Source organism: Bufo gargarizans, chromosome 3 (genome assembly GCF_014858855.1).
Source record: "Bufo gargarizans isolate SCDJY-AF-19 chromosome 3, ASM1485885v1, whole genome shotgun sequence".
In the NCBI taxonomy this organism is placed as follows: domain Eukaryota; kingdom Metazoa; phylum Chordata; class Amphibia; order Anura; family Bufonidae; genus Bufo; species Bufo gargarizans.
Window position 1 is genome coordinate 336,665,715 of NC_058082.1, and position 27,430 is coordinate 336,693,144.

The 27,430-nt window shown below is 46.2% G+C and overlaps 1 protein-coding gene across 1 annotated transcript in view; it reads left to right on the forward strand.

The window, feature by feature from the left end:
- Positions 1–22,240, forward strand: part of C3H3orf85 (chromosome 3 C3orf85 homolog) — a 56,452-nt gene extending 34,212 nt beyond the window's left edge. The window contains exon 4 of the mRNA XM_044288024.1: positions 21,783–22,240. Coding sequence (XP_044143959.1) covers positions 21,783–21,837 — 55 coding nt within the window. The 3' untranslated portion in view covers positions 21,838–22,240. The remainder of the gene's footprint in view (positions 1–21,782) is intronic.
- The last annotated feature ends 5,190 nt before the right edge of the window (positions 22,241–27,430 follow it).

Below are 27,430 nucleotides of genomic sequence, written 5' to 3' on the forward strand. Positions count from 1 at the left end.
CTAGATGTTTTTCTCATTGTTATGGTTCACCACAACAACAAATATATTATTTGGCCCAATGTATTGTATTCAAATTCAGCGGGATATAAATTTGAGGCCTAGTATTTAGGCGCTGGGTGACCGGTATGGATTTAGTGACAGAATTAGACTTGGAAATGCACAGAAGCGTGTGTGTGAAGTTATTCTGAATGACCCTATGTGCACCTTCAATATGATCTACCCTTTTAGGGATAGATTTCAAATAGCTCTGATATAGCAGAAACGACTAAATTATGAAATTGCTAAATTGGGAATTGTATTTCAACCCAGAACAAAAAATGTGCTTTGACGGACACTAAATAACTTTCCCAGCCACAACAGGACAGCGGTAACGAGAGATTTAGCGGGATATAAATTTGAGGCCTAGTATTTAGGCGCTGGGTGACAGGTATGGGTTTAGTGACAGAATTAGATTTGGAAATGCACAGTAGCGGGTGTGTGAAGTTATTCTGAATGACCCTATGTGCACCTTGAATATTATATACCCTTTTAGGGATAGATTTCAAATAGCTCTGATATAGCAGAAACCACTAAATTATGAAATTGCTAAATTGGGAATTGTATTTCAACCCAGAACAAGAAATGTGCTTGAACGGACACTAAATAACTCGCCCAGCTACAGCACTAGGGACAGATTTAGCGGGATATAAATTTGAGGCCTAGTATTTAGGCGCTGGGTGACAGGTATGGGTTTAGTGACAGAATTAGACTTGGAAATACACAGTAGCGGGTGTGTGTGAAGTTATTCTGAATGACCCAATGTGCACCTTGAATATTATATACCCTTTTAGGGATAGATTTCAAATAGCTCTGATATAGCAGAAACCACTAAATTATGAAATTGCTAAATTGGGAATTGTATTTCAACCCAGAACAAGAAATGTGCTTGAACGGACACTAAATAACTCGCCCAGCTACAGCACTAGGGACAGATTTAGCGGGATATAAATTTGAGGCCTAGTATTTAGGCGCTGGGTGACAGGTATGGGTTTAGTGACAGAATTAGACTTGGAAATACACAGTAGCGGGTGTGTGTGAAGTTATTCTGAATGACCCAATGTGCACCTTGAATATTATATACCCTTTTAGGGATAGATTTCAAATAGCTCTGATATAGCAGAAACCACTAAATTATGAAATTGCTAAATTGGGAATTGTATTTCAACCCAGAACAAGAAATGTGCTTGAACGGACACTAAATAACTCGCCCAGCTACAGCACTAGGGACAGATTTAGCGGGATATAAATTTGAGGCCTAGTATTTAGGCGCTGGGTGACAGGTATGGGTTTAGTGACAGAATTAGACTTGGAAATACACAGTAGCGGGTGTGTGTGAAGTTATTCTGAATGACCCAATGTGCACCTTGAATATTATATACCCTTTTAGGGATAGATTTCAAATAGCTCTGATATAGCAGAAACCACTAAATTATGAAATTGCTAAATTGGGAATTGTATTTCAACCCAGAACAAGAAATGTGCTTGAACGGACACTAAATAACTCGCCCAGCTACAGCACTAAGGACAGATTTAGCGGGATATAAATTTGAGGCCTAGTATTTAGGCGCTGGGTGACAGGTATGGGTTTAGTGCCAGAATTAGACTTGGAAATACACAGTAGCGGGTGTGTGTGAAGTTATTCTGAATGACCCAATGTGCACCTTGAATATTATATACCCTTTTAGGGATAGATTTCAAATAGCTCTGATATAGCAGAAACCACTAAATTATGAAATTGCTAAATTGGGAATTGTATTTCAACCCAGAACAAGAAATGTGCTTGAACGGACACTAAATAACTCGCCCAGCTACAGCACTAAGGACAGATTTAGCGGGATATAAATTTGAGGCCTAGTATTTAGGCGCTGGGTGACAGGTATGGGTTTAGTGCCAGAATTAGACTTGGAAATACACAGTAGCGGGTGTGTGTGAAGTTATTCTGAATGACCCAATGTGCACCTTGAATATTATATACCCTTTTAGGGATAGATTTCAAATAGCTCTGATATAGCAGAAACCACTAAATTATGAAATTGCTAAATTGGGAATTGTATTTCAACCCAGAACAAGAAATGTGCTTGAACGGACACTAAATAACTCGCCCAGCTACAGCACTAGGGACAGATTTAGCTGGATATAAATTTGAGGCCTAGTATTTAGGCGCTGGGTGACAGGTATGGGTTTAGTGACAGAATTAGACTTGGAAATACACAGTAGCGGGTGTGTGTGAAGTTATTCTGAATGACCCAATGTGCACCTTGAATATTATATACCCTTTTAGGGATAGATTTCAAATAGCTCTGATATAGCAGAAACCACTAAATTATGAAATTGCTAAATTGGGAATTGTATTTCAACCCAGAACAAGAAATGTGCTTGAACGGACACTAAATAACTCGCCCAGCTACAGCACTAGGGACAGATTTAGCTGGATATAAATTTGAGGCCTAGTATTTAGGCGCTGCGTGACAGGTATGGGTTTAGTGACAGAATTAGACTTGGAAATACACAGTAGCGGGTGTGTGTGAAGTTATTCTGAATGACCCAATGTGCACCTTGAATATTATATACCCTTTTAGGGATAGATTTCAAATAGCTCTGATATAGCAGAAACCACTAAATTATGAAATTGCTAAATTGGGAATTGTATTTCAACCCAGAACAAGAAATGTGCTTGAACGGACACTAAATAACTCGCCCAGCTACAGCACTAGGGACAGATTTAGCTGGATATAAATTTGAGGCCTAGTATTTAGGCGCTGGGTGACCGGTATGGATTTAGTGACAGAATTAGACTGGGATATGGCCAAAAAATAAACAGACTATTGCTGGTTAAATGCACTTGGTGTGACAGCTTCACCCTGATGTAGGCTTTAGCCAAAAAACAACCACACCATTGAGGGTTAAATGCACTTGGTGACAGGCGCAGCTTGCCCCTGATTTAGTATATGGCCAAAAAATGAACAGACTATTGCTGGTTAAATGCACTTGGTGTGACAGCTTCACCCTGATGTAGGCTTTAGCCAAAAAACAACCACACCATTGAGGGTTAAATGCACTTGGTGACAGGCGCAGCTTGCCCCTGATTTTGTATATGGCCAAAAAATGAACAGACTATTGCTGGTTAAATGCACTTGGTGTGACAGCTTCACCCTGATGTAGGCTTTAGCCAAAAAACAACCACACCATTGAGGGTTAAATGCACTTGGTCGCAGCTTGTGCTGGCGCACCACAAGACACAAAATGGCCGCCGATCACCCCAGAAAAATGTGACTGACAAACGGTCTGTGCAGCCTAAAAACAGTGAGCAATTGAGGATCAGCAGCTCAATGATCCACAGCTGCAGATCGATCAGTTAATCAAGTCCTTTGGAGGAGTTAATCTGCCTAATCTCGCCCTACTGTCGCAGCCGCAACCTCTCCCTACGCTAATCAGAGCAGAGTGACGGGCGGCGCTATGTGACTCCAGCTTAAATAGAGGCTGGGTCACATGGTGCTCTGGCCAATCACAGCCATGCCAATAGTAGGCATGGCTGTGATGGCCTCTTGGGGCAAGTAGTATGACGCTTGTTGATTGGCTGCTTTGCAGCCTTTCAAAAAGCGCCAAGAAAGCGTCACAAAAGCGCGAAGAAAGCGACGAACACCGAACCCGAACCCGGACTTTTACGAAAATGTCCGGGTTCGGGTCCGTGTCACGGACACCCCAAAATTCGGTACGAACCCGAACTATACAGTTCGAGTTCGCTCATCCCTAGTTGCAATAACAGAAACAAGCCATGGTCAAGATCGGCACTATTTCTTGTAAATAAAAAGACAATTTTTGCAATTCTGAACAAACCATTTTAAAGTGGTTATCCAGTGAAAATTATTTATCACCTGTCCACAGGATAGGTGATCAATATCAGTAGTTAAACCCCCAGAGGATGAGTGATTCCTTTTTATCTTCTCTCTGAATGGAGCAGTATGGTGCATCCCACTGCTCCATTCACTTCTATGGGATGGATGAAGTGAATAGAGTGGTGGACCAAAATGTGGCCTGCTGCTCCATTGAGAGAGGGGATCCTTTGTTCACTGAATTGCTGAGGGCCCCACCCTTTAGACCCACCACAATCCAATATTTATCATCTATCCAAATAATTGTTGTGGGTTAACCCTTTAAAAGTGTATTTATTGTGCATAGCAACTAATTCTAGTTAAGCTCTACAGTTATTATAGTGTTATAAATAAAAAAAATTGGGACAAACTAATTCTATCAGTGGTATGGACACGCTTTTTAATAAATGAGATCTGATTGTCTCAACAGATTAACATAGCAACTAGTCCAATTGGCAGTACAACTTAATTCAAATCTAGATGATTATTGAGTCATTATTGAGTGTGTCCACCTTCAACAGCACCTCCATCTCATCTTTGAACAGTTAACCCCTTCCCTACATTCACCATACATAAACAGCTCGTGTCAGGTCTATAAAGATGGTGCCCACTCAGCAGACAGCAGACACTCATAGGTAAAATCTATGGTGATAATGTCGATCACAGATTTTTAACCACTGAGATGCTGTGGTCAATTGCTGGGTTCCCAGGTCCCAAACAACTCCCCATCCTGAGCCATTCATCTGCTGTGGCAGCATTGGACCTTCTGCAGGCTTGGGGCCTGCCACAGCAATGTCCCTATGGATCAAGGTGTGCATAATTATCAGCCAGCTTGTTTTCCTTTGGTAAAAAGGCCAAAAAAATGATTTAACTGACTCTGAAAAGTCAGAAGTTGCTAAAAGTCTTTCAGAGAGATGCAGCACTCTTGAAATTGCTAATATATTGGGGCATGATCACAGAACCATCAAACTTTTGTTGCAAATAGTCAACAAGGTTGAAAGAAATGTGCTGAGAAAAAAAGACGCAATTTAACTGCAAAAGATTTGAAAATAAGCAAATGTAAAGCGGCCAGGAACCCACTATCCTCCAGTGCAGTCATATTAAAGAAATGCAACCTCCCTGGAGTGCCCAGAAGTACAAGGTGTTCAGTGCTCAGAGATATGGCCAAGGTACCAAAACCTGAAGCCCAACTACCACTGAACAAGACACATAAGTTTAAATGTCAAGACTGGATCTAGAAATATTTAAAGACAGATTTTTAAAAAGTTTATGGACTGATGAGAGAAGAGTGACTCTTGAAGGACAAGATGGATGGGCCCGTGGCCAGATCAGTGATGGGCACAGAGCTTTACTTCAACTGGCGGTCTTCATTTTTCAAGAAATCCATGATTTGTATGCAGGGCAATGCTCCATTGCATGCATCGAAGTACTCCACTTCATTACTAGCCAGTAAAGACCTTAAATATGAAAGAATAATGCCTTAGCCCCCATCCTCACCTGACCTAAACCCTATTGAAAACTTGTGGTCCATTCTTAAATTGGAGATTTATTGTGCAGGAAACCAGTACACCTCTTTAAACAGTGTCTGGGAGGCTATGGTTGCTGCTGCTCAGAATTTTCATGCTTAACACAATAACCCCTTAGTGACCAGCCTTTTTTGGGCCCTACTGACCAAGCATTTTTGTTTCTTTTTTCATCATCGCATTCCAAGAGCTCAAACTTTTTTTATTTTTACGTCTATAAAGCTTTATGAGGGCTTGTTTTTTGTGGGACAAGTTGTAGTTTTTAATGGCGCCATTTTAGGGTACACATAACTTTCTGATTAACTTTTATTAACTCTTGCTGGGAGGGAGATGGAAAAAACAGCAATTCTGCCACTGCATTTTGACGTTATAAATTTTACGGCGTTCACTTTTTGGTATAAATAACATAATATCTTTATTCTCTGGGTCAGTACGATTGCAGTGATACCAAATACATATAGTTTTTTTTTTAACATTTTAGTACTTTTTTGCAATAAAATGCCTTTTTATTTTTATGGAGTTGTGTGAAGGCTTGATTTTTGCAGGACGACTTTGGATTTGACGACTTTGGATTTTGCAGGACGACTTTGCCGCTTTTTGATCTCTTGTTATTACGTTTTAGAATAAATTAGTATTTTTTTATTTTGTTTTTACGGCATTCACTGTAGGGAATAATTTGCATGATATTTATGTAGTCCGGGTCATTACGGACGTGGCAATACCAAACATATGGGGAAGATTTTTTTTTGCAATATTTTTAATTGAAAAGCCTACTGGAAATTACTGAAGGCTGGTCTGGGGCCTACATCAGACCCAAGGCAGCCTTCACACACATTGGCACCCGCTATCACATTTGCGGGGTGCTGATGAGAGACAGAGGGAGTCCGCTCCCTCTGTCAGCACTTTATATGCGGCGATCATCATTATCTGCGGCATCTAAAGTGTTAAACAGCCCGGATCAGCACTCCTGCCGGTCCCGGCTGTTAGAGCAGGGCTGCGTGTCATGGTCTTACCTCCTTGCTGTTCTCCTTCGTTTCACATGTGCTGGCGGCCATCTTGGTTTCTGGGTTTCTTGTAGCCTCCCACCCTGCGGCTCCTCCTTCCCACTGGGAGGAGCTGGATGCCTAGCTCATATATATAGGAGGTCTGTGGCTTCAGTTCCTTGCTTGGTCCTCCTGTGCTCACATGCTTCTAAGACTGCTGCTGCTTCTGGTTCCTGATCCTGGCTTCGTCTGACTACCCTGCTGATTCCTGATCCTGGCTTCGTCTGACTACCCTGCTGATTCCTGATCCTGGCTTCGTCTGACTACCCTTCTGGTTCCTGATCCCTGGTTTCGCAAGACCCTGCTTCGGTTTAGCCATCCGTTTGGACTTTTGCCTTACAGCTTTATTTTCAATAAAGCCTTCTTATTTCCACTCATCTCTTGTTGTACGTCTGGTTCATGGTTCCATGACATTAGGACGAAGCCATGAATTCTGACGGTACAGGGCCATCCTCGCTACCTACGCTGGTTGCCAGACTTGATCAGCAGGATCACCTGTTGGGTCGGTTCGCTGTGGCGTTGCAAACCCTGCTTGAACGCACGGCTCATTTAGCTTCCGTTGCCGATGGGTCGGTTGTCGCTCCTGGGCCCGCTCCTACTGCCGCTCCGGTTGTTGCGCCAGAGTCTACCCCGACACCTGTTGCTGCGCCTGCGGTGTCTCGGGGTATGACCGGTTCTGCCCCCCTTCCACAGCGCTTTGGGGGAGAGCCAACTCAGTGCCGAGGTTTCCTTAACCAGGTGGGCATTTACTTCGAGTTGCTGCCACATGCCTTTCCTACTGAGAGATCAAAGGTGGGCTTCTTGATCTCGCTGCTCTCGGACAGGGCCTTGGCCTGGGCCAGCCCTTTATGGGAGAACAACAATCCGGTGGTTGCCGAGTTTTCTGGTTTTGTTGCTTCTCTTCGGAAGGTATTCGATGTGCCGGCTCGTGCTGCCTCTGCTGCGAAGCTCCTTATGTCCATCAGACAGGGTTCACGATCCGTAGCTGAATACGCCATTGAGTTTCGTACCCTGGCAGCAGAGGTGGGCTGGAATAATGAGGCTCTGGTCGCTGCTTTCTCTCATGGTCTCTCGGATGCCTTGAAGGATGAGGTTGCAGCTAAGGACCTACCAGTGGAGCTCGAGTCTCTTATTTCTTTCCTGATTTTGATTGACACCAGACTCAGGGAGAGACCTTCCTTTAAGGAGAGCCTGCGGAGGCCTTCTAACAGATTGGCGCCTACGTTTGCTGTCCCACCCGTGCCTCCCTCTCCTCCCACACCTCCTGGGGATGACTTGTCTGGGGGTGAACCCATGCAGCTGGGGTTTGCTCGCCTGTCCGAGGGGGAGAGGGTACTCCGGAGACGCGAGGGCCGATGCATGTACTGTGGTCTCGGTGGGCATTTTCGGTTGGCATGCCCGAACCGTCCGGGAAACGCTCGCACCTGAGATCCTGTCGGGGGCAGATCTTGGGTGGAGTCTCCTCGTCCCCGGTTTCCCGTGTTGACAAACCACTGATTACTGTTGTCCTCTCCTGGGTCGGGGGCTCGGTGACGACCCAGGCGTTGGTGGACTCTGGTGCTGGTGGTTTGTTCATTGATAGTGTGTTCGCTGCCGCCAATTCCATTCCTCTGCAGCCTCGAGGTTCCCCACTGGCTCTTGAGGCGATAGACGGCAGACCCCTTCTGCCGCCACACGTGACTCATGAGACCCTTCCAGTGGGGATGGCCATTGGTGCCGTTCACAGAGAGTCGGTCTGTCTCCAGGTTATTTCGTCTCCACCCTACTCGGTGGTCTTGGGGTACCCCTGGCTCCAGAAGCATAATCCGACTTTCGATTGGAAATCGGCCGAGATCCTCTCGTGGTCACCGCAGTGTGGGGCTAGTTGCATCCATGGGCCTGTCAAGTTGCTGTGTACTTCCTCGGACTCTCTGTTGCCTCCTGAATACGAGGAGTACCGGGATGTATTCGATAAGGTGCGTGCGGTTGCCCTACCTCCGCACCGCCCATACGATTGTGCCATAGAGTTACCATCTGGTGCCGTTCCGCCTCGTGGCAAAGTCTATCCACTGTCGGTAGCGGAGAATGAGGCCATGGAGGAGTACGTGAGGGAGGCGCTTTCACAAGGACACATTCGCAAATCCTCGTCCCCGGCAGGGGCTGGATTTTTCTTTGTGAAAAAGAAGGGCGGTGAGTTGAGGCCTTGCATCGATTACAGGGGTCTCAATCGCATCACGATCAAGAACGCTTACCCGATACCCTTGATTTCCGAGCTGTTCGATCGCCTCAAAGGGGCCACAGTCTTTACCAAACTCGACCTGAGGGCGGCATATAACCTGGTAAGGATCAAGGCGGGCGATGAGTGGAAGACCGCGTTTAACACCAGGACCGGTCATTATGAATCCTTGGTTATGCCCTTTGGGTTGTGCAATGCGCCCGCAGTCTTCCAGGAATTCATCAACGATGTTTTCCGTGACCTGTTGCAGCAGTGTGTGGTGGTCTATTTGGATGACATCTTGGTATATTCTGAATCCATGGAGGCCCACATTCTGGATGTCAGACGAGTGTTGCAACGGTTACGAGAGAACAAGCTGTTCGGTAAGCTTGAGAAATGCGAATTTCACCGATCCCAGGTAACCTTCTTAGGTTACATCATTTCCGCTGAGGGGTTCTCCATGGATCCTGAGAAGGTTTCGGCTGTCTTACAGTGGCCCCAGCCCAGTGGTCTTCGTGCCCTGCAGCGCTTTTTGGGCTTCGCCAATTATTATCGGAAGTTCATCAGGGACTTTTCCATGCTAGCCAAGCCTCTCACGGATCTGACCAAGAAGGGCAGTAATCCCCAGGTCTGGCCGCCCGAGGCCATCCGAGCTTTTGAGGCTCTAAGGTCCGCCTTTGTGTCGGCTCCGATTCTGTCGCATCCCAACCCTGGGTTGCCGTTTGTCCTCGAGGTGGACGCGTCTGAGACGGGAGTAGGCGCCCTCCTGTCTCAGCGTAGAACACCAGAGGGTCCTCTGCTTCCTTGTGGGTTTTACTCCCGGAAACTGTCTTCCGCGGAGTGCAACTACCAGATTGGTGACAGGGAGTTATTGGCCATCGTGCAGGCCCTTAAAGAATGGAGGCACTTGCTCGAGGGCTCGGTGGTTCCGGTTCTCATCCTGACGGACCACAAGAATCTGACCTACCTCTCTGAGGCCAAGAGATTGACACCACGTCAGGCCAGATGGGCTCTGTTCTTGTCACGTTTTAATTACAAGGTCTCCTACCTACCCGGTTCCAAGAACATCAGAGCGGATGCCTTATCACGGCAGTACTCCGAGCTGTCCGGGGAGGAGTCGATTCCGACTTCGGTCATACCTCCGAATCAGATCCTGGCCGCCATTCGCACCAGCCTGACCTCTCCCCTGGGTGAGCAGATTTTGGCGGCTCAATCTGGTGCTCCCTCTGGGAGACCCAACGGCAGGTGTTTTGTGCCTGAGGAGTTGCGCACTCGGTTGTTGCGAACCTACCATAACTCCAAGGCCGCGGGGCATCCTGGAAAGAATCAGCTGTCCTGGGCTGTTTCACGTCTGTTCTGGTGGCCTTCTCTACATTCTGACATCGCCGCATATGTAGCGGCATGCTCCGTTTGTGCCCAGGGTAAGTCCCCTCGGCACCTTCCGTTGGGCCTTTTGCAACCCATAGCCACCGGGGAGCGTCCATGGTCACACCTGGGGATGGATTTCATTGTGGACCTCCCTGCATCCCGAGGCCATACGGTCATTCTCATGATAGTGGATCGGTTTTCCAAAATGTGCCACTGTGTTCCTCTTAAGAAGTTACCCTCTGCACAAGAGTTGGCCTCGATTTTTGCCAGGGAGGTCTTCCGGTTGCACGGTTTGCCCAAGGAGATTTTGTCGGATCGGGGGAGTCAGTTTGTGTCCAGGTTCTGGCGCGCCTTTTGCTCCCAGTTGGGGATTCATCTCTCTTTCTCCTCGGCCTACCACCCTCAGTCCAATGGGGCCGCAGAACGATCCAATCAGGCCTTGGAGCAATTCCTTCTTGCTATGTCTCCGATCACCAAGACAATTGGGTTGACCTCCTGCCTTGGGCTGAGTTTGCCAGGAACACGGCGGTGAACTCTTCCTCTGGGACGTCTCCCTTCATGGCCAATTATGGGTTCCAACCTGCCGTGTTACCGGAGGTATTCTCTCCCCAGGATATTCCGGCTGTGGAGGATCACCTTTCCGTCCTACGTGCTTCTTGGGTACAGATCCAGAGGTCCCTTGAGGTCTCTGCGCAGCGCCAGAAACTCCAGGCTGATCGCAGACGAGCGCCCGCTCCTTCCTACCAGGTCGGAGACCGCGTATGGTTGTCCACCCGCAACCTCAACCTTCGAGTGCCCACTCCCAAGCTGGCGCCTCGCTTTGTTGGTCCCTTCCGAGTGCTTCGCAGGGTAAACCCGGTAGCCTATGCCCTTGCGCTTCCTCCTGGCATGCGGATCTCCAACGTGTTTCATGTCTCCCTGTTGAAGCCACTGGTGTGTAATCGTTTCACTTCCTCGATTCCTCGGCCTCGTCCGGTCCAAGTGGGCAATCGTGAGGAGTATGAGGTGAGCAATATCCTGGACTCACGCCTGGTCCGCGGCCGGGTGCAGTTTTTGGTCCATTGGCGTGGTTATGGTCCAGAGGAGCGTTCCTGGGTTCCCTCCGCAGATGTCCATGCTCCTGCCTTGCTCCGAGCCTTCCACGCACGCTTCCCTCAGAAATAGGGATGAGCGAACTCGAACTGTATAGTTCGGGTTCGTACCGAATTTTGGGGTGTCCGTGACACGGACCCGAACCCGGACATTTTCGTAAAAGTCCGGGTTCGGGTTCGGTGTTCGTCGCTTTCTTGGCGCTTTTGTGACGCTTTCTTGGCGCTTTTTGAAAGGCTGCAAAGCAGCCAATCAACAAGCGTCATACTACTTGCCCCAAGAGGCCATCACAGCCATGCCTACTATTGGCATGGCTGTGATTGGCCAGAGCACCATGTGACCCAGCCTCTATTTAAGCTGGAGTCACATAGCGCCGCCCGTCACTCTGCTCTGATTAGCGTAGGGAGAGGTTGCGGCTGCGACAGTAGGGCGAGATTAGGCAGATTAACTCCTCCAAAGGACTTGATTAACTGATCGATCTGCAGCTGTGGATCATTGAGCTGCTGATCCTCAATTGCTCACTGTTTTTAGGCTGCACAGACCGTTTGTCAGTCTCATTTTTCTGGGGTGATCGGCGGCCATTTTGTGTCTTGTGGTGCGCCAGCACAAGCTGCGACCAAGTGCATTTAACCCTCAATGGTGTGGTTGTTTTTTGGCTAAAGCCTACATCAGGGTGAAGCTGTCACACCAAGTGCATTTAACCAGCAATAGTCTGTTCATTTTTTGGCCATATACAAAATCAGGGGCAAGCTGCGCCTGTCACCAAGTGCATTTAACCCTCAATGGTGTGGTTGTTTTTTGGCTAAAGCCTACATCAGGGTGAAGCTGTGACACCAAGTGCATTTAACCAGCAATAGTCTGTTCATTTTTTGGCCATATACAAAATCAGGGGCAAGCTGCGCCTGTCACCAAGTGCATTTAACCCTCAATGGTGTGGTTGTTTTTTGGCTAAAGCCTACATCAGGGTGAAGCTGTCACACCAAGTGCATTTAACCAGCAATAGTCTGTTCATTTTTTGGCCATATACAAAATCAGGGGCAAGCTGCGCCTGTCACCAAGTGCATTTAACCCTCAATGGTGTGGTTGTTTTTTGGCTAAAGCCTACATCAGGGTGAAGCTGTCACACCAAGTGCATTTAACCAGCAATAGTCTGTTTATTTTTTGGCCATATCCCAGTCTAATTCTGTCACTAAATCCATACCGGTCACCCAGCGCCTAAATACTAGGCCTCAAATTTATATCCAGCTAAATCTGTCCCTAGTGCTGTAGCTGGGCGAGTTATTTAGTGTCCGTTCAAGCACATTTCTTGTTCTGGGTTGAAATACAATTCCCAATTTAGCAATTTCATAATTTAGTGGTTCCTGCTATATCAGAGCTATTTGAAATCTATCCCAAAAAGGGTATATAATATTGAAGGTGCACATTGGGTCATTCAGAATAACTTCACACACACCCGCTACTGTGTATTTCCAAGTCTAATTCTGTCACTAAACCCATACCTGTCACCCAGCGCCTAAATACTAGGCCTCAAATTTAAATCCCTCTAAATCTCTCGTTACCGCTGTACTGTTGTTGCTGGGCAAGATATTTAGTGTCCGTCAAAGCACATTTTTTGTTCTGGGTTGAAGTACAATTCCCAATTTAGCAATTTCATAATTTAGTGGTTCCTGCTATATCAGAGCTATTTGGAATCTATCCCTAAAAGGGTATATAATATTGAAGGTGCACATTGGGTCATTCAGAATAACTTCACACACACCCGCTACTGTGTATTTCCAAGTCTAATTCTGTCACTAAACCCATACCTGTCACCCAGCGCCTAAATACTAGGCCTCAAATTTAAATCCCTCTAAATCTCTCGTTACCGCTGTACTGTTGTTGCTGGGCAAGATATTTAGTGTCCGTCAAAGCACATTTTTTGTTCTGGGTTGAAGTACAATTCCCAATTTAGCAATTTCATAATTTAGTGGTTTCTGCTATATCAGAGCTATTTGAAATCTATCCCTAAAAGGGTATATAATATTGAAGGTGCACATAGGGTCATTCAGAATAACTTCACACACACGCTTCTGTGCATTTCCAAGTCTAATTCTGTCACTAAATCCCTACCGGTGACCCAGCGCCTAAATACTAGGCCTCAAATTTAAATCCCTCTAAATCTCTCGTTACCCACCGCTGTACTGTTGTTGCTGGGCAAGATATTTAGTGTCCGTCAAAGCACATTTTTTGTTCTGGGTTGAAGTACAATTCCCAATTTAGCAATTTCATAATTTAGTGGTTTCTGCTATATCAGAGCTATTTGAAATCTATCCCTAAAAGGGTATATAATATTGAAGGTGCACATAGGGTCATTCAGAATAACTTCACACACACGCTTCTGTGCATTTCCAAGTCTAATTCTGTCACTAAATCCATACCGGTGACCCAGCGCCTAAATACTAGGCCTCAAATTTAAATCCCTCTAAATCTCTCGTTACCCACCGCTGTACTGTTGTTGCTGGGCAAGATATTTAGTGTCCGTCAAAGCACATTTTTTGTTCTGGGTTGAAGTACAATTCCCAATTTAGCAATTTCATAATTTAGTGGTTTCTGCTATATCAGAGCTATTTGAAATCTATCCCTAAAAGGGTATATAATATTGAAGGTGCACATAGGGTCATTCAGAATAACTTCACACACACGCTTCTGTGCATTTCCAAGTCTAATTCTGTCACTAAATCCATACCGGTGACCCAGCGCCTAAATACTAGGCCTCAAATTTAAATCCCTCTAAATCTCTCGTTACCACCGCTGTACTGTTGTTGCTGGGCAAGATATTTAGTGTCCGTCAAAGCACATTTTTTGTTCTGGGTTGAAGTACAATTCCCAATTTAGCAATTTCATAATTTAGTGGTTTCTGCTATATCAGAGCTATTTGAAATCTATCCCTAAAAGGGTATATAATATTGAAGGTGCACATAGGGTCATTCAGAATAACTTCACACACACGCTTCTGTGCATTTCCAAGTCTAATTCTGTCACTAAATCCATACCGGTGACCCAGCGCCTAAATACTAGGCCTCAAATTTAAATCCCTCTAAATCTCTCGTTACCCACCGCTGTACTGTTGTTGCTGGGCAAGATATTTAGTGTCCGTCAAAGCACATTTTTTGTTCTGGGTTGAAGTACAATTCCCAATTTAGCAATTTCATAATTTAGTGGTTTCTGCTATATCAGAGCTATTTGAAATCTATCCCTAAAAGGGTATATAATATTGAAGGTGCACATAGGGTCATTCAGAATAACTTCACACACACCGCTTCTGTGCATTTCCAAGTCTAATTCTGTCACTAAATCCATACCGGTGACCCAGCGCCTAAATACTAGGCCTCAAATTTAAATCCCTCTAAATCTCTCGTTACCGCTGTCCTGTTGTAGCTGGGAAAGTTATTTAGTGCCCGTCAAAGCACATTTTTTGTTCTGGGTTGAAGTACAATTCCCAATTTAGCAATTTCATAATTTAGTGGTTCCTGCTATATCAGAGCTATTTGAAATCTATCCCAAAAAGGGTATATAATATTCAAGGTGCACATTGGGTCATTCAGAATAACTTCACACACACGCTTCTGTGCATTTCCAAGTCTAATTCTGTCACTAAATCCATACCGGTCACCCAGCGCCTAAATACTAGGCCTCAAATTTATATCCCGCTGAATTTGAATACAATACATTGGGCCAAATAATATATTTGTTGTTGTGGTGAACCATAACAATGAGAAAAACATCTAGTAAGGGACGCGGACGTGGACATGGTCGTGGTGGTGTTAGTGGACCCTCTGGTGCTGGGAGAGGACGTGGCCGTTCTGCCACATCCACACGTCCTAGTGTACCAACTACCTCAGGTCCCAGTAGCCGCCAGAATTTACAGCGATATATGGTGGGGCCCAATGCCGTTCTAAGGATGGTAAGGCCTGAGCAGGTACAGGCATTAGTCAATTGGGTGGCCGACAGTGGATCCAGCACGTTCACATTATCTCCCACCCAGTCTTCTGCAGAAAGCGCACAGATGGCGCCTGAAAACCAACCCCATCAGTCTGTCACATCACCCCCATGCATACCAGGGAAACTGTCTCAGCCTCAAGTTATGCAGCAGTCTCTTATGCTGTTTGAAGACTCCGCTGGCAGGGTTTCCCAAGGGCATCCACCTAGCCCTTCCCCAGCGGTGAAAGACATAGAATGCACTGACGCACAACCACTTATGTTTCCTGATGATGAGGACATGGGAATACCACCTCAGCATGTCTCTGATGATGACGAAACACAGGTGCCAACTGCTGCGTCTTTCTGCAGTGTGCAGACTGAACAGGAGGTCAGGGATCAAGACTGGGTGGAAGACGATGCAGGGGACGATGAGGTCCTAGACCCCACATGGAATGAAGGTCGTGCCACTGACTTTCACAGTTCGGAGGAAGAGGCAGTGGTGAGACCGAGCCAACAGCGTAGCAAAAGAGGGAGCAGTGGGCAAAAGCAGAACACCCGCCGCCAAGAGACTCCGCCTGCTACTGACCGCCGCCATCTGGGACCGAGCACCCCAAAGGCAGCTTCAAGGAGTTCCCTGGCATGGCACTTCTTCAAACAATGTGCTGACGACAAGACCCGAGTGGTTTGCACGCTGTGCCATCAGAGCCTGAAGCGAGGCATTAACGTTCTGAACCTGAGCACAACCTGCATGACCAGGCACCTGCATGCAAAGCATGAACTGCAGTGGAGTAAACACCTTAAAACCAAGGAAGTCACTCAGGCTCCCCCTGCTACCTCTTCTGCTGCTGCCGCCTCGGCCTATTCTGCTGCTGCCGCCTCGGCCTCTTCCTCCGCCTCTGGAGGAACGTTGGCACCTGCCGCCCAGCAAACAGGGGATGTACCACCAACACCACCACCACCACCTCCGTCACCAAGCGTCTCAACCATGTCACACGCCAGCGTTCAGCTCTCCATCTCACAAACATTTGATAGAAAGCGTAAATTCCCACCTAGCCACCCTCGATCCCTGGCCCTGAATGCCAGCATTTCTAAACTACTGGCCTATGAAATGCTGTCATTTAGGCTGGTGGACACAGACAGCTTCAAACAGCTCATGTCGCTTGCTGTCCCACAGTATGTTGTTCCCAGCCGGCACTACTTCTCCAAGAGAGCCGTGCCTTCCCTGCACAACCAAGTATCCGATAAAATCAAGTGTGCACTGCGCAACGCCATCTGTAGCAAGGTCCACCTAACCACAGATACGTGGACCAGTAAGCACGGCCAGGGACGCTATATCTCCCTAACTGCACACTGGGTAAATGTAGTGGCAGCTGGGCCCCAGGCGGAGAGCTGTTTGGCGCACGTCCTGCCGCCGCCAAGGATCGCAGGGCAACATTCTTTGCCTCCTGTTGCCACCTCCTCCTTCTCGGCTTCCTCCTCCTCTTCTTCCACCTGCTCATCCAGTCAGCCACACACCTTCACCACCAACTTCAGCACAGCCCGGGGTAAACGTCAGCAGGCCATTCTGAAACTCATATGTTTGGGGGACAGGCCCCACACCGCACAGGAGTTGTGGCGGGGTATTGAACAACAGACCGACGAGTGGTTGCTGCCGGTGAGCCTCAAGCCCGGCCTGGTGGTGTGTGATAATGGGCGAAATCTCGTTGCAGCTCTGGGACTAGCCAATTTGACGCACATCCCTTGCTTGGCGCATGTGCTGAATTTGGTGGTGCAGAAGTTCATTCACAACTACCCCGACATGTCAGAGCTGCTGCATAAAGTGCGGGCCGTCTGTTCGCGCTTCCGGCGTTCACATCCTGCCGCTGCTCGCCTGTCTGCGCTACAGCGTAACTTCGGCCTTCCCGCTCACCGCCTCATATGCGACGTGCCCACCAGGTGGAACTCCACCTTGCACATGCTGGACAGACTGTGCGAGCAGCAGCAGGCCATAGTGGAGTTTCAGCTGCAGCACGCACGGGTCAGTCGCACTACAGAACAGCACCACTTCACCACCAATGACTGGGCCTCCATGCGAGACCTGTGTGCCCTGTTGCGCTGTTTCGAGTACTCCACCAACATGGCCAGTGGCGATGACACCGTTATCAGCGTTACAATACCACTTCTATGTCTCCTTGAGAAAACACTTAGGGCGATGATGGAACAGGAGGTGGCCCAGGAGGAGGAGGAGGAGGATGAGGAAGAGGGGTCATTTTTAGCACTTTCAGGCCAGTCTCTTCGAAGTGACTCAGAGGGAGGTTTTTTGCAACAGCAGAGGCCAGGTACAAATGTGGCCAGCCAGGGCCCACTACTGGAGGACGAGGAGGACGAGGATGAGGAGGAGGTGGAGGAGGATGAGGATGAAGCATGGTCACAGCGGGGTGGCACCCAACGCAGCTCGGGTCCATCACTGGTGCGTGGCTGGGGGGAAAGGCAGGACGATGACGATACGCCTCCCACAGAGGACAGCTTGTCCTTACCCCTGGGCAGCCTGGCACACATGAGCGACTACATGCTGCAGTGCCTGCGCAACGACAGCAGAGTTGCCCACATTTTAACCTGTGCGGACTACTGGGTTGCCACCCTGCTGGATCCACGCTACAAAGACAATGTGCCCACCTTACTTCCTGCACTGGAGCGTGATAGGAAGATGCGCGAGTACAAGCGCACGTTGGTAGACGCGCTACTGAGAGCATTCCCAAATGTCACAGGGGAACAAGTGGAAGCCCAAGGCCAAGGCAGAGGAGGAGCAAGAGGTCGCCAAGGCAGCTGTGTCACGGCCAGCTCCTCTGAGGGCAGGGTTAGCATGGCAGAGATGTGGAAAACTTTTGTCAACACGCCACAGCTAACTGCACCACCACCTGATACGCAACGTGTTAGCAGGAGGCAACATTTCACTAACATGGTGGAACAGTACGTGTGCACACCCCTCCACGTACTGACTGATGGTTCGGCCCCATTCAACTTCTGGGTCTCTAAATTGTCCACGTGGCCAGAGCTAGCCTTTTATGCCTTGGAGGTGCTGGCCTGCCCGGCAGCCAGCGTTTTGTCTGAACGTGTATTCAGCACGGCAGGGGGCGTCATTACAGACAAACGCAGCCGCCTGTCTACAGCCAATGTGGACAAGCTGACGTTCATAAAAATGAACCAGGCATGGATCCCACAGGACCTGTCCGTCCCTTGTCCAGATTAGACATTAACTACCTCCCCATAACCATATATTATTGGACTCCAGGGCACTTCCTCATTCAATCCTATTTTTATTTTCATTTTACCATTATATTGCGATGCTACCCAAAGTTGAATGAACCTCTCCTCTGCCTGTGTGCTAGGCCTAAATATATGCCAATGGACTGTTGCAGTGGTGGCTGACATGAAGCCTGATTCTCTGCTATGACATGCAGACTAATTCTCTGCTGACATGAAGCCAGATTGTCTGTTACGGGACCTCTCTCCTCTGCCTGGGTGCTGGGCCTAAATTTATGACAATGGACTGTTGCAGTGGTGGCTGACGTGAAGCCTGATTCTCTGCTATGACATGCAGACTGATTCTCTGCTGACATGAAGCCAGATCCTCTGTTACGGGACCTCTCTCCTCTGCCTGGGTGCTGGGCCTAAATTTATGACAATGGACTGTTGCAGTGGTGGCTGACGTGAAGCCTGATTCTCTGCTATGACATGCAGACTGATTCTCTGCTGACATGAAGCCAGATCCTCTGTTACGGGACCTCTCTCCTCTGCCTGGGTGCTGGGCCTGAATATATGCCAATGGACTGTTGCAGTGGTGGGTGACGTGAAGCCTCATTCTCTGCTATGACATGCAGACTAATTCTCTGCTGACATGAAGCCAGATTGTCTGTTACGGGACCTCTCTCCTCTGCCTGTGTGTGTGCTGGGCCTAAATATATGCCAATGGACTGTTGCAGTGGTGGCTGACGTGAAGCCTCATTCTCTGCTATGACATGCAGACTGATTCTCTGCTGACATGAAGCCAGATCCTCTGTTACGGGACCTCTCTCCTCTGCCTGGGTGCTGGGCCTAAATTTATGACAATGGACTGTTGCAGTGGTGGCTGACGTGAAGCCTGATTCTCTGCTATGACATGCAGACTGATTCTCTGCTGTCATGAAGCCAGATTGTCTGTTACGGGACCTTTCTCCTCTACCTGGGTTCTGGGCCTAAATTTATGAAAATTGACTCTTACAGTGGTGGGTGACGTGAAGCCTGATTCTCTGCTATGATATGAAGACTGATTCTCTGCTGACATGAAGCCAGATTGTCTGTTACGGGACCTTTCTCCTCTGCCTGGGTTCTGGGCCTAAATTTATGAAAATTGACTCTTACAGTGGTGGGTGACGTGAAGCCTGATTCTCTGCTATGATATGAAGACTGATTCTCTGCTGACATGAAGCCAGATTGTCTGTTACGGGACCTTTCTCCTCTGCCTGGGTTCTGGGCCTAAATTTATGAAAATTGACTCTTACAGTGGTGGGTGACGTGAAGCCTGATTCTCTGCTATGATATGAAGACTGATTCTCTGCTGACATGAAGCCAGATTGTCTGTTACGGGACCTTTCTCCTCTGCCTGGGTTCTGGGCCTAAATTTATGAAAATTGACTCTTACAGTGGTGGGTGACGTGAAGCCTGATTCTCTGCTATGATATGAAGACTGATTCTCTGCTGACATGAAGCCAGATTGTCTGTTACGGGACCTTTCTCCTCTGCCTGGGTTCTGGGCCTAAATTTATGAAAATTGACTCTTACAGTGGTGGGTGACGTGAAGCCTGATTCTCTGCTATGATATGAAGACTGATTCTCTGCTGACATGAAGCCAGATTGTCTGTTACGGGACCTTTCTCCTCTGCCTGGGTTCTGGGCCTAAATTTATGAAAATTGACTCTTACAGTGGTGGGTGACGTGAAGCCTGATTCTCTGCTATGATATGAAGACTGATTCTCTGCTGACATGAAGCCAGATTGTCTGTTACGGGACCTTTCTCCTCTGCCTGGGTTCTGGGCCTAAATTTATGAAAATTGACTCTTACAGTGGTGGGTGACGTGAAGCCTGATTCTCTGCTATGATATGAAGACTGATTCTCTGCTGACATGAAGCCAGATTCTCTGTTACGGGACCTCTCTCCTCTGCCTGGGTGCTGGGCCTAAATTTATGACAATGGACTGTTGCAGTGGTGGCTGACGTGAAGCCTGATTCTCTGCTATGACATGCAGACTGATTCTCTGCTGACATGAAGCCAGATTCTCTGTTACGGGACCTCTCTCCTCTGCCTGTGTGTGTGCTGGGCCTAAATATATGCCAATGGACTGTTGCAGTGGTGGCTGACGTGAAGCCTCATTCTCTGCTATGACATGCAGACTAATTCTCTGCTGACATGAAGACAGATTCTCTGTTACGGGACCTCTCTCCTCTGCCTGGGTGCCGGGGCCTAAATATCTGAGAATGGACTGTTCCAGTGGTGGGTGACGGGAAGCCAGATTCTCTGCTATGGAACCTCTCTCCAATTGATTTTGGTTAATTTTTATTTATTTAATTTTTATTTTAATTCATTTCCCTATCCACATTTGTTTGCAGGGGATTTACCTACATGTTGCTGCCTTTTGCAGCCCTCTAGCTCTTTCCTGGGCTGTTTTACAGCCTTTTTAGTGCCGAAAAGTTCGGGTCCCCATTGACTTCAATGGGGTTCGGGTTCGGGACGAAGTTCGGATCGGGTTCGGATCCCGAACCCGAACATTTCCGGGATGTTCGGCCGAACTTCTCGAACCCGAACATCCAGGTGTTCGCTCAACTCTACTCAGAAACCGTTCCTTACTCCGCGGAGGAGGGGCCCTTGAGGGGGAGGTACTGTCATGGTCTTACCTCCTTGCTGTTCTCCTTCGTTTGACATGTGCTGGCGGCCATCTTGGTTTCTGGGTTTCTTGTAGCCTCCCACCCTGCGGCTCCTCCTTCCCACTGGGAGGAGCTGGATGCCTAGCTCATATATATAGGAGGTCTGTGGCTTCAGTTCCTTGCTTGGTCCTCCTGTGCTCACATGCTTCTAAGACTGCTGCTGCTTCTGGTTCCTGATCCTGGCTTCGTCTGACTACCCTGCTGATTCCTGATCCTGGCTTCGTCTGACTACCCTGCTGATTCCTGATCCTGGCTTCGTCTGACTACCCTTCTGGTTCCTGATCCCTGGTTTCGCAAGACCCTGCTTCGGTTTAGCCATCCGTTTGGACTTTTGCCTTACAGCTTTATTTTCAATAAAGCCTTCTTATTTCCACTCATCTCTTGTTGTACGTCTGGTTCATGGTTCCATGACACTGCGGCTCTCATGTGAGAGTCGGGTCTCTGCTCCCACTGCATGGGGGACTTATGTAGCGCTTAGACTGGGCCGCCATTAAAAAGGGGCGGCCCATTCTAAGGCCCCTTAGTGATGGCTGTAAAAACACGTATGGGTGGTCACTAAGGGGTTAAGAAACTGATAGACTCCATGGATAGAAGGCTTATGACTGTTATTGAAAGCAGGGTGGCTACACTTGTCACTGATTTGTGCATGCACACAGTGTAGTTTGGAAGCAGAATCTGGGATTTCTAATGATAAAATTCACAAAACTTGATGTATATAAACTTTATTAACTTTTCTTTATGCTCTTTCTTGTAGGCAACACATGAAATCTTATGTCGATGAGCTCTGGCCATGGGAATCCAACCATTAGGATGACATAGACATGCAAAATGATTCCCAGATAGTTCCTGGATATATTAACAAATGTAAATGTGGTGCAGACAAATGTTATCTTGTAATCATTTAAGTTATCATGTAAGTTATAATAAATTAATTGTGATATGATTAAATGGAGTGCATGTGATAGACATATATTTTACCACTAGTACCTGGTGCTGCCCTGGTATAAAGTGTTAGTCTGTTTGTGTGTTCTTTACATTTGTTCTAAGAGTGCCCAGGAGGCCGATAATATCCTTGGTTTTCTGTTCGTAATGAAATGACTAGTAGCACTTGTGGGGATTCACTCTGGTAGGCAGATTAGCGGACGCAGTACAGAGGCAAAAACAAAGTCTTTAACTTAAACAGTTCAGTGTTTATTCACACATAAAAAAAATGACAGGTCGCCGTCTTGGTGTTCATTCACACCATGGCAAGTCCACAGAACAAAAAACATTCACCTTGTCAGCGGTTTTGTCAGCAGCAGTCTACAACAGGCTTTAGGGGCCTGCTTCCCAGCAATGAGGCTCTCAGCTCTGTAGCATGGCACACATCCTTAGATCTCAAAGCACAGAGACTCCACTGCTTCCCTGTCAGATGGAGGATAATCCACACACAGCTGAGACTGCGGGTGTTTTATATAGAAGTTGAAATTATGGGCGAGCACACTGCATTTGGACTTGTAAAATTAATAGAATTTAATTAAATCACAATATTTATAAATGAACACGTGTGCAATATGATAAAACAATATACAATAATATACAATAAAATAGAAATACACTTCATAAAATGTGAAAAGTCCACAGGGATTGAGAATGTTAGTGGGAGTAGTTCCTTTTTTGTATAATACATGTTATGCTATTTAGCTCACTGCACTATGATCAAGTGCTCTACCTCTGTTCCGTTCCAGTTGAAATACGAACAAGCAAATGGGTCGGTATATTGTATAATACGAATCCTGCTGCATAAAGAATCTCCAGTAATACTGTCACTTCACAACTGTTAAGTGCTGGTACAGTCAAATGACAATTGCGCTAATTTCAGTCAACAATTTGTCATTGGGATTGCCACTAAAAACAAGGTTAATTATACAAACCGGATTCCCAAAAAGTTGGGACACTAAACAAAATGTGAAAAAAGACTGAATGCAATGATGTGGAGATGGCAAATGTCAATATTTTATTTGTAATAGAACGTAGATGACAGATCAAACGTTTAATCCGAGTAAATGTATCATTTTAAAGGAAAAATACGTTGATTCAAATTTTCACGGTGTCAACAAATCCCCAAAAAGTTGGGACAAGTAGCAATAAGAGGCTGGAAAAAGTAAATTTGAACATAACGAAGAGCTGGAAGACCAATTTACACTAATTAGGTCAATTGGCAACATGATTGGGTATAAAAAGAGCTTCTCCGAGTGGCAGTGTCTCTCAGAAACCAAGATGGGTAGAGGATCACCAATTCCTACAATGTTGCGCAGAAAGATAGTGGAGCAATATCAGAAAGGTGTTACCCAGCGAAAAATTGCAAAGACTTTGCATCTATCATCATCAACTATGCATAACATCATCCGAAGATTCAGAGAATCTGGACCAATCTCTGTGAGTAAGGATCAAGGCCGTAAAACCATACTGGATGCCCGTGATCTCCGGGCCCTTAAACGACACTGCACCACAAACAGGAATGCTACTGTAAGGGAAATCACAGAATGGGCTCAGGAATACTTCCAGAAACCATTGTCAGTGAACACAATCCACCGTGCCATCTGCCGTTGCCAGCTGAAACTCTACAGTGCAAAGAAGAAGCCTTTTCTAAGCAAGATCCACAATCTCAGGCATTTTCACTGGGCCAGGGATTATTTAAAATGGAGTGTGGCAAAATGGAAGACAGTTCTGTGGTCAGACGAGTCACGATTCGAAGTTCTTTTTGGAAATCTGGGACGCCATGTCATCCGGACCAAAGAGGACAAGGACAACCCATGTTGTTATCAACGCTCAGTTCAGAAGCCTGCATCTCTGATGGTATGGGGTTGCATGAGTGCGTGTGGCATGGGCAGCTTGCATGTCTGGAAAGGCATCATCAATGCAGAAAAATATATTCAGGTTCTAGAACAACATATGCTCCCATCCAGACGTCATCTCTTTCAGGGAAGACCCTGCATTTTTCAACAAGATAATGCCAGACCACATTCTGCATCAATCACAACATCATGGCTGCGTAGGAGAAGGATCCGGGTACTGAAATGGCCAGTCTGCAGTCCAGATCTTTCACCTATAGAGAACATTTGGCGTATCATAAAGAGGAAGGTGCAACAAAGAAGGCCCAAGACGATTGAACAGTTAGAGGCCTGTATTAGACAAGAATGGGAGAGCATTCCTATTTCTAAACTTGAGAAACTGGTCTTCTCGGTCCCCAGACGTCTGTTGAGTGTTGTAAGAAGAAGGGGAGATGCCACACAGTGGTGAAAAATGGCCTTGTCCCAACTTTTTGGGGATTTGTTGACACCATGAAATTCTGATTCAACATATTTTTCCCTTAAAATGGTACATTTTCTCAGTTTAAACTTTTGTTCCGTGATTTATGTTCTACTCTGAATAAAATATTAGAAGTTGGCACCTCCACATCATTGCATTCAGTTTTTATTCACGATTTGTATACAGGTCCTTCAAAAAAAAATTGCATATTGTGATAAAGTTCATTATTTTCTGTAATGTACTGATAAACATTAGACTTTCATATATTTTTGATTCATTACACACAACTGAAGTAGTTCAAGCCTTTTATTGTTTTAATATTGATGATTTTGGCATACAGCTCATGAAAACCCAAAATTCCTATCTAAAAAAATTAGCATATCATGAAAAGGTTCTCTAAACGAGCTATTAACCTAATCATCTGAATCAACTAATTAACTCTAAACACCTGCAAAAGATTCCTGAGGCTTTTAAAAACTCCAAGCCTGGTTCATTACTCAAAACTGTAATCATGGGTAAGACTGCCGACCTGACTGCTGTCCAGAAGGCCATCATTGACACCCTCAAGCAAGAATAGGCTGTTCCCAGAGTGCTGTATCAAGGCACCTCAGTGGGAAGTCTGTGGGAAAGAAAAAGTGTGGCAGAAAACGCTGCACAACGAGAAGAGGTGACCGGACCCTGAGGAAGATTGTGGAGAAGGACCAATTCCAGACCTTGGGGGACCTGCGGAAGCAGTGGACTGAGTCTGGAGTAGAAACATCCAGAGCCACCGTGTACAGGCGTGTGCAGGAAATGGGCTACAGGTGCCGCATTCCCCAGGTCAAGCCACTTTTGAACCAGAAATAGCGGCAGAAGCACCTGACCTGGGCTACAGAGAAGCAGCACTGGACTGTTGCTCAGTGGTCCAAAGTACTTTTTTCGGATGAAAGCAAATTTTGCATGTCATTCGGAAATCAAGGTGCCAGAGTCTGGAGGAAGACTGGGGAGAGGGAAATGCCAAAATGCCCGAAGTCCAGTGTCAAGTACCCACAGTCAGTGATGGTCTGGGGTGCCATGTCAGCTGCTGGTGTTGGTCCACTGTGTTTTATCAAGGGCAGGGTCAATGCAGCTAGCTATCAGGAGATTTTGGAGCACTTCATGCTTCCATCTGCTGAAAAGCTTTATGGAGATGACGATTTCATTTTTCAGCACGACCTGGCACCTGCTCACAGTGCCAAAACCACTGGTAAATGGTTTACTGACCATGGTATTACTGTGCTCAATTGGCCTGCCAACTCTCCTGACCTGAACCCCATAGAGAATCTGTGGGATATTGGGAAGAGAAAGTTGAGAGACGCAAGACCCAACACTCTGGATGAGCTTAAGGCCGCTATCGAAGCATCCTGGGCCTCCATAACACCTCAGCAGTGCCACAGACTGATTGCCTCCATGCCACGCCGCATTGAAGCAGTCATTTCTGCAAAAGGATTCCCGACCAAGTATTGAGTGCATAACTGAACATAATTATTTGATTTGAAGGTTGACTTTTTTTGTATTAAAAACACTTTTCTTTTATTGGTCGGATGAAATATGCTAATTTTTTTAGATAGGAATTTTGGGTTTTCATGAGCTGTATGCCAAAACCATCAATATTAAAACAATAAAAGGCTTGAACTACTTCAGTTGTGTGTAATGAATCTAAAATATATGAAAGTCTAATGTTTATCAGTACATTACAGAAAATAATGAACTTTATCACAATATGCTAATTTTTTTAGAAGGACCTGTAGTGTCCCAACTTTTTGGGAATCCGGTTTGTAATAATATGTATATGGAGATCTTGGTGCATCTTTAGTGCATACATATTATTATAATTAACCTTGCTTTTAGTGGCAATGACAAATTGTTTCAACTCAAATTTTAAAACGATATATGTGATCGAAGGGGTATATTGTATGACCCAAAGTGGGAACATTATAATTACATTTGAGAAAATGATCCGCCATTATTTATGCTCATATCTTATAGTATTCATTTATAACCCTAAATTTTAACATTTTATTATTTTTATGTTATAATAACTTTAATAAATGTATTGAATACACTTCTAAGAAATAATCCACAATAATTACTGCCATATGGAATTGCAGGCACTACATACTATATGTATGGGTATATGTCCAACTTTAAAATTGAATAATTCAGTTATGCAATTTGGAATAGTAATTCTGTTCATACAAGATGTTGAGAAGGATAAAAAGGAACATATAGTGCAAAAATCGTTTATGTGCAAAAAAGACGCACAGAAAACGCATATACAAAAAACGCAGGATAAGCCTTGTCTAAGAAGGAAATCCAGTGATCCACATTTTGGTGCTATCTACGATATAAAAGGCGGAGGCAAACAGGTGATGCAGTACCACTGATGAAGGGAAAGAGAGTTCCCGAAACGCGCCTGGGCTGGATCGCACACCTGTAAAGAAGCACCTCCACATATGCAAGCATGGCCATGCTATAAAGTTGGACTGAAGGACTGTTGAAACGATCCGAACTAAGATCAACAAATCGAAAAAATCTCTGCCTTCCTATTGTATCGAATGGGGATATCGTGTATTAAGGAAAGCTGAAATCCCGCTCGAATTACCGCGAGATCTCGGGTAAGTTGGCTGGAGGAGGACGCAGCGAGACGTCGGCACCGTCCCGCGCCGCTCGATCCTCACTGAAGTAGGACGCCAACAGTAAGGAAGGTAAGAGGATTCACCTTATGAACATAGCACCCAATATTTGGCATGGGACTAAAATTAGCGCAATAGTCATTAGACTGTACCAGCGCTTAACAGTTGTGAAGTGACAGTATTACTGGAGATTCTTTATGCAGCAGGATTCGTATTATACAATATACCGACCCATTTGCTTGTTCATATTTCAACTGGAACGGAACAGCGGTAGAGAACTTGATCATAGTGCAGTGAGCTAAATAGCGTAACGTGTATTATACAAAAAAGGAACTACTCCCACTAACATTCTCAATCCCTGTGGACTTTTCACATTTTATGAAGTGTATTTCTATTTTATTGTATATTATTGTATATTGTTTTCTCATATTGCACACGTTTTCATTTATAAATATTG